Source organism: Monodon monoceros, unplaced genomic scaffold (assembly GCF_005190385.1).
Source record: "Monodon monoceros isolate NGI ecotype Baffin Bay Population unplaced genomic scaffold, NGI_Narwhal_1 Super_Scaffold_20, whole genome shotgun sequence".
Lineage (NCBI taxonomy): Eukaryota > Metazoa > Chordata > Mammalia > Artiodactyla > Monodontidae > Monodon > Monodon monoceros.
In genome coordinates this window covers 136,975,384-136,981,383 of record NW_021703777.1, presented here as the reverse complement: position 1 = coordinate 136,981,383, position 6,000 = coordinate 136,975,384, and the positions used below count along the sequence as shown (strand labels likewise).

General features: G+C 66.2%; 1 protein-coding gene across 2 annotated transcripts in view; it reads right to left on the bottom strand.

Moving 5' to 3' along the window:
- Nucleotides 1-2,238: 2,238 nt before the first annotated feature.
- Nucleotides 2,239-6,000, bottom strand: part of CPLX1 (complexin 1) — a 36,312-nt gene continuing 32,550 nt past the window's right edge. For both annotated transcript variants that reach the window (XM_029234610.1, XM_029234611.1), the window contains exon 4: nucleotides 2,239-2,481. In XM_029234610.1, coding sequence (XP_029090443.1) covers nucleotides 2,284-2,481 — 198 coding nt within the window. In that variant the 3' untranslated portion in view covers nucleotides 2,239-2,283. The remainder of the gene's footprint in view (nucleotides 2,482-6,000) is intronic.

Here is a 6,000-nt window from a genome sequence, read left to right as displayed (position 1 = left end):
TCCCGTGCGTTCTCAGCCAGCAGTGTGAGGAAGGTCACAGATACCACTCTCCTGGAGAGAGGCCCCCAGAAATGGAGGTCAAACAAGGTCTTTCTGGGGACACAAGTGGCCGTGGCATCTCGGGGTGGGATCGGGGTACCCCGGGCCAGGCTTCAGAGCCAGCAGGTCCCACGGGCACCTCGTTAGGCCTCAGCCTCGACAGGCAAGTGTGGGACACAGAGGCCTCCCTGAGGAAACAGGGAGGAGGGATGGCACCACCAGACCAACGATGGGCAGGACCCCAGGGCTGAGCCTCAGCTCCCCGCTGGGCCCAAGGTGTGGCCAGCACAGTGGGACCTGGGCCCCAGGGCCCGGTAGAGCTGTGGGGCAGGAAAGGCCAGGGATGGGGCCTGTGCTGCAGGTGGGAGACTTGGGGGGAGGGGGCGCTGAGGAAGGGGCCGGGCTGCATTTCAAGGGGAGATGACTCTGGCCGGGACTTCCTTAGGGAGAAAGGGCAGCGAGGAGCCCCTGCAGCGGAAGGGGAAGGTGTTCCCATCTGGCCGGGTGCAGGGGCTAGTGGGGGTCGTCCAACAGGGCCCAAAGGGTATGCATCCCGGCCCTCCCGCCATGACCCCGGCTGCACCCTCCACCCCCATCGCCTCCCAGGGAAATCAGGGCTCCGGAGGGAATGGCCACACGCATTAAATCGCTGTGGTGTTTATTGGCTGTGATTCCATCCAGAGAGAACACACGCAGCTGCCCCCGACATGCAGGAGGAAGCGCAGGCGCCGGGACAGACGGACAGAGGACATCCACGGTCTACACTAAGCTCGGCTGTTTGGGCGCCCCACGCGCTGGGGACAGGATGCGGGGTTTCTACGAGACGACGCCCTGTCTGCTCAGAGCTGGCTTTTTAAAGTGTGAAAAGAGGCATTTAAAAAAGACGAGGAACCGGGAGGTGTCGGGGCGCAGCGCGGACGGCGGGGGATGGTGGGGGTGGGCGCCAGGGGTCGGTATTGCCGTCTAGTCGTTATGGCTTCTCTAAGGAGCTGGGGAGGGCCGCGCCCCGGGCCCGCAACACTGGACACGATGAACTTTAGATGTGGACAGAAAGGACCCCAGGGACCGAGGTGATGGGCTTTCTGTCGAGATAAAACTCCTCAAACACAGAAGACCTCATTTACCTGAGATTCGACATATTGTGATGCAAATTACACAAGGGCAGAGGCCACGGGGGAGCTGGGAGGTCCGCGGTCGTTTCCATCCAACCGGGCGGGCTCTGCGGCTGGGACGACCCCCTCGAGGGCCTGCAGGGAGTGGGGCCGGCCTTCCGCGCCACACCCTCCTGCCGGTGCACAGCGCTCGGCCCACAGGGCTCTGGGCCTCCTCCCCAGTTCTGGGTGAAGGTGTGGGTGTTCAGAGGGTGAGGGCAGGGCGTCCCCCGAGCAGCCTCGGAGGGGACAGGAGGTGCCAACCAGGGAGGGGAGTGTGCCGGGCTCAGCTGGGCTGCTCACAGACGCCGAAGAGCTTGAGCGACAGGGGTGTGTGAAGGACGGGGGTCTGAGAGTGTCCCCCTAAGCCTATCGCTTTCTCTCCCTTCGTGGAGAGGAGAACGGGCCACAGCAGTCCTAAGAAGCAAAGCCTTCCCGAGGAGGGGGCCGGAGGACAGACACAGGTGGACGAAGAAGGGAAGGGGCGCAGATGGAGAGCGGTGGACGGCAGATTCAGCAACCCGGGCGTCGGTGCGGGGTATGGCTTGGGGTCCAGGCTGATCCCGGGGGTTGAGCCCCAGGCGCCAGCTGCTCGCCCCTCCCAGCCCCCACCCCGGCCTCACGACCGCGCCCCGTACTATGGCTGTGCTTCCGAGTGTGAGCCCGACAGGCGCCCACCAACGCAGGGCCGGCCCTTTTGGTGTCCCTGGCCACGGGCCCTGCTGGGTGGGCGGTGAAGGGAGGAGCGAGAAGGGGCTTCCCAGGCTCTGGGGCAGGTCCAATCCACCCGCTGCCGGAGGAGCCCGTGGGCTAGTCCCCGGGGCCTGCAGCCCGGACCGCGGGGGCCGTGGGGGGGCCGGGCGCCCCTCCCTCGGAGGCGGTGGCGATCGCGGTGCGGGGATGGGGTGAGAGGCGGGCGGAGGCTCCCCAGGCTTGAGGGGGCCAGGCAGGCGGATAGACCTAGGGCTATGGCTTATATTGGCGTTGGGGGGCTGCACTCTGCTCCCGACATCCCTTCAGGCGCCTCCGCGGAGGGCAGGACGGGGGTGGGCGAGGGGGCGGGGCTCCGGGCTCCTGTCCAGCTCCAGGGGCGTTACTTCTTGAAGATGTCCTGCAGCGGCCCGGGCAGGTACTTGATGACCGTGTCCAGGATGCTCTCCTCCTCTGCCTCCGGCTCGTCCCCGCAGCCCGGCGGGATGGCCCTCTTGGGCCGCGTCAGGCTGCCCTCCGCGCTGGCCTCCATGGCGGCCTGGGCCTCGGCCTCGCGTTCCTCCTTCTTCTTGATGCCGTACTGCGGGGGACAGGGCGGGCGGGCTCAGGCGGGCAGGTCCCGGCCCCGGGTCCCAGCCCCGGGAGGGGCGCTCTCGGGACCCGGGCGGGCTAGACCCACCCTGCGCTGGCGGGATCGGCCGAGGGGCCTCTGGAGGCAGCACCTGCGGCTGAGAAAGGCGTGTGCGGGAGCGGACGACCACCAAGACCCCCGGCAGGGGCGGTCCCCACCCCGGGGGCTGCCGGGAGGGGCGGGGGCGACGGCGGGAGCCTGGACGGGGGACCCCGCTGAGGGCGGAACCACGGGAGAGGGAGCGGGGGAGGGGGAGGACGAAAGTCGCGGTTCTCCGTGGGGGCGGGGCGCTGAGGCCGTGGCCCCGCCCACCCCTGGCCCCGCCCCCGCGGTCCCGCCTTCCGGGGAAGTGGGCGCAGTCCTCAGCCCGCCTTGGGCTGCGGTCCCGGAGCGGAGGGAGCCGGGGCAGAACGCCTGCCCACAGCGGTGGAGAAGCCGGTGTTCTGTGGGTGGCGGGCCCCACGCAGCCCAGATCCTCGGTCCAGCGACATGTGGCCACACCCTCCTGCCTGGCCAAGTACCCCCTGATGCCACCAAGACCCCTGGAGGGTCCCTGGAGGGCTGTCTGGAGCCCCTGGAGGGTCACTCTGCATGCTCCGTGTCCGGCGGTCACTTCCAGGTGGATGCCCTGGAACCCCATCTAGGTGTGACCTCAGCAACACCCCTGGGCACTGCGGAGCGCCCCCAATTCTGGTTTCCTGCGTGTGTCTCTGCCCTGAGCCCTCTCCCAAATCTCCCTTCATCAGTGGATTGAATGGTGTCCCCCCAAAATTCATGTCACCTGGAACCTCAGAATGTGAGCTTATTTGGAAATAGGGTCTTTGCAGATATAATTAGGTAAGAATAGAGATGAGCTCTTCCTGGGCCCTAAATCCAAAGAGAGTTTCCCTGTAAGAGAAAGAAAAGGATGAACAGAGTAGAAGGTGAAAACGGAGAAAGGGTTTGGAACGACGTGTCACAAGCCAAGGACACATGCATTGCCGGAAGCCCCCAGAAACTAGAAGAGAGAAGAATTCTCCCCCTCAGGTTTCAGAGGGAGCACAGCCCTGCTGACACCTTGATTTTGGGCTTCTAGCCTCCAGAACTGAGGAAGTAAGTTTCTAGGAGACGAGCCCCCCCTCCGCCAGGCCCATCAGCGTCCTCACCAGCCCTCCCGGATGAACAGAGCACTGATGCGCGTGCGCCTGCGGCCATGCGGCCATGAGACCAGGGAAACGCCTCCTGCCTTAAGGCTGCTGAGAACCTGGTGGGACCAAGCTGGCCTGGTGCATTAGGGGGCAGGTCGCCCATCTGGGGGGCAGAGCTCAGGACCCGCCCAGGCTGGGGAGAGGGGTGCCCCTTGGCCAGGCCTGCGGTCCTGGCTCACACATTAGGGAATGTCTGGGAGCAGAAGCACTGATGAAGTAAAGAGGAAGCACTGGGGAGCACGTGTGGGTGTCAGCGATGGTGGACTATCCGTTACTGACAGGCTGCAGAACCCTCCTGGGGAGCACACAGTGCAGGACTGCTGGCCCTGGGGAGGATCCCCCATGCCCGGCCATCTCTCCTCACCAGCCCCTCCTGGAAGAAGCGGTGGGCTCTGCTTCTGGTGCTTGTGGAGGGTGTGTGGGTGTGTGTGGGGGGAAGGGCACCCTGGCCCTCCAAGAAGACCCTTCCCTCTGTTTCCAGGTTGGGGGGGTGGGGGCTGGCTGTGTCCCACTCCCCAGCTTACTGAGGGAAACCTCTGCACCCACCTCCCGCGAGGCTGCGGATGGTTTCAGGCATGGCGGAGGCAAGCCCCACGTTCAGCAGAGTCTGAAGAGGGAGGCCATGCTCTCGGCCCACCGGTGACCAGAGCGCAGCCTGGGTCCCCTCAGCCAGAGGAGGCAGGGATGACAGGTCTGTCTACCCTCCTTCAGCAGGGGCTCCAGACAGCCTGAAGGCCCCTGTGCACCGTGAACAAGAGCCAGGAGCGGGGAGAGGGTCTCCATGCGGGGTGGGGGGCATAGGGCACCAGAATATATTCTGAGCAGCGGCACGCTACCCAGAGGGCCTCCCCTCTGAGCACCGTCAGGTCAGCTCAGGGCGGACAGTGCGACAAGCCGACCAGACTGCAGCCACTCGGGTGGACTGGCCCTAGGAGCACAGCCCTCCCCTGGGTCACCACACCTGCTGCGACCTCCTCACCACGGGGGGCTGTGGTGGCCGAAGCCCACACACACTCACAGCAAAGGTGCACATGCTCGGGAACACACGGTGCTGGCGGAACGGACAGGTGACAGTGGCACACACGTAAGAGCGGGAACATGCGGTATGTGGTCGAGCAGAGCGGCCTCCCCTCTAGGGTCCAGGAAGGAGACTCCAGGCCCCAACCCAGCTGCTCCAGAGGCTCATTCCGAGGCTAACGCCACTCTGGGCACACCTGAGGGCCACCTTACTCTCTGGGGTGCCGCCAGAGCCTGGCTCTGATGTGGTCTGGCTGAGAGCCGGTTTGGACACCCCCCATCCTCCCCAACCACTGAGACGGCAGGGCCCCACCGCACACCCTGTGGCCGGGAGGGAGCCCAGGGCGGCCGGCACCCTGGGCAATGCGGTACTCCTTACTGGTGGGAATCCGTATGTGCCCACACCTGTTACTCTCAGCACAAACCTGGGATGTGGGGGCCGGACCGACTCGGACCCACCAGCTCGGCGCTGGCTTGAGGGTGGTTGTGGCTCGAGGCTGCGGAACGTGGTCAGCTGGAAGCACCAAACCTGGCAGTGCGTGCGCAAACCAGAAGGTGGGTATGCAAATCAGGAAGAGCGTATGCAAATGACGCAGGTGGGCCAGCCTCCCCTCCAACCTGGACCCGCGCAGCGCTGCGCCTGCCGGCGCGTGAGATGATAAGTCCCGAATGCAGACGAGGTCGCCTGGGGAGCCCGGCGCCCAGACGACGCGTGACCCCGGCCCGGCCCCCCGGCCCCCATCTGATGGAGCCCCCGCCCCGACCCGATGGGGCCCTGTACGGCGCAGCTCGATGGGATCCCGTGCCATGCAGCTCTGCACCCTCTTCTCTGACCAGCCTTGAGGTCTGGGGGTGGGTGGGGAGACACGGCACCAGGAGCCCCGGGGCCAGCGAGGGCCACTGGGGGAGCCACACCTGAAGGCCAGGGTTCCCACCTGTGGGGAGCAGGAGGGCAGCAGGGGGCTGCCTAAGCACGCCGGGTGGAGAAGGGCTCTGAGGACATGGGTGTCCGGCGGACTTCGCGGGGGCAGGGCGAGGGGGAGGGGTCGGTGGGCAGGGGCGCCAGGCGCTGAGCTCCCCTCAGAGTCAGGACAGCCAGGGCTAGGGGTGTGCTCTGGCCTGCACCCTGCATCGCCAGGGGGCACCTGGGGCTCCAGCGTCCAGAATGTGGCAGGCCTGTCCTGAGCTGCCTCTGACCCACGAGTGGGGGCAGCTCACCATCGCCCTCTTCCCTGCACACTCCCAGGCCTGGCCCAGTGGCCAC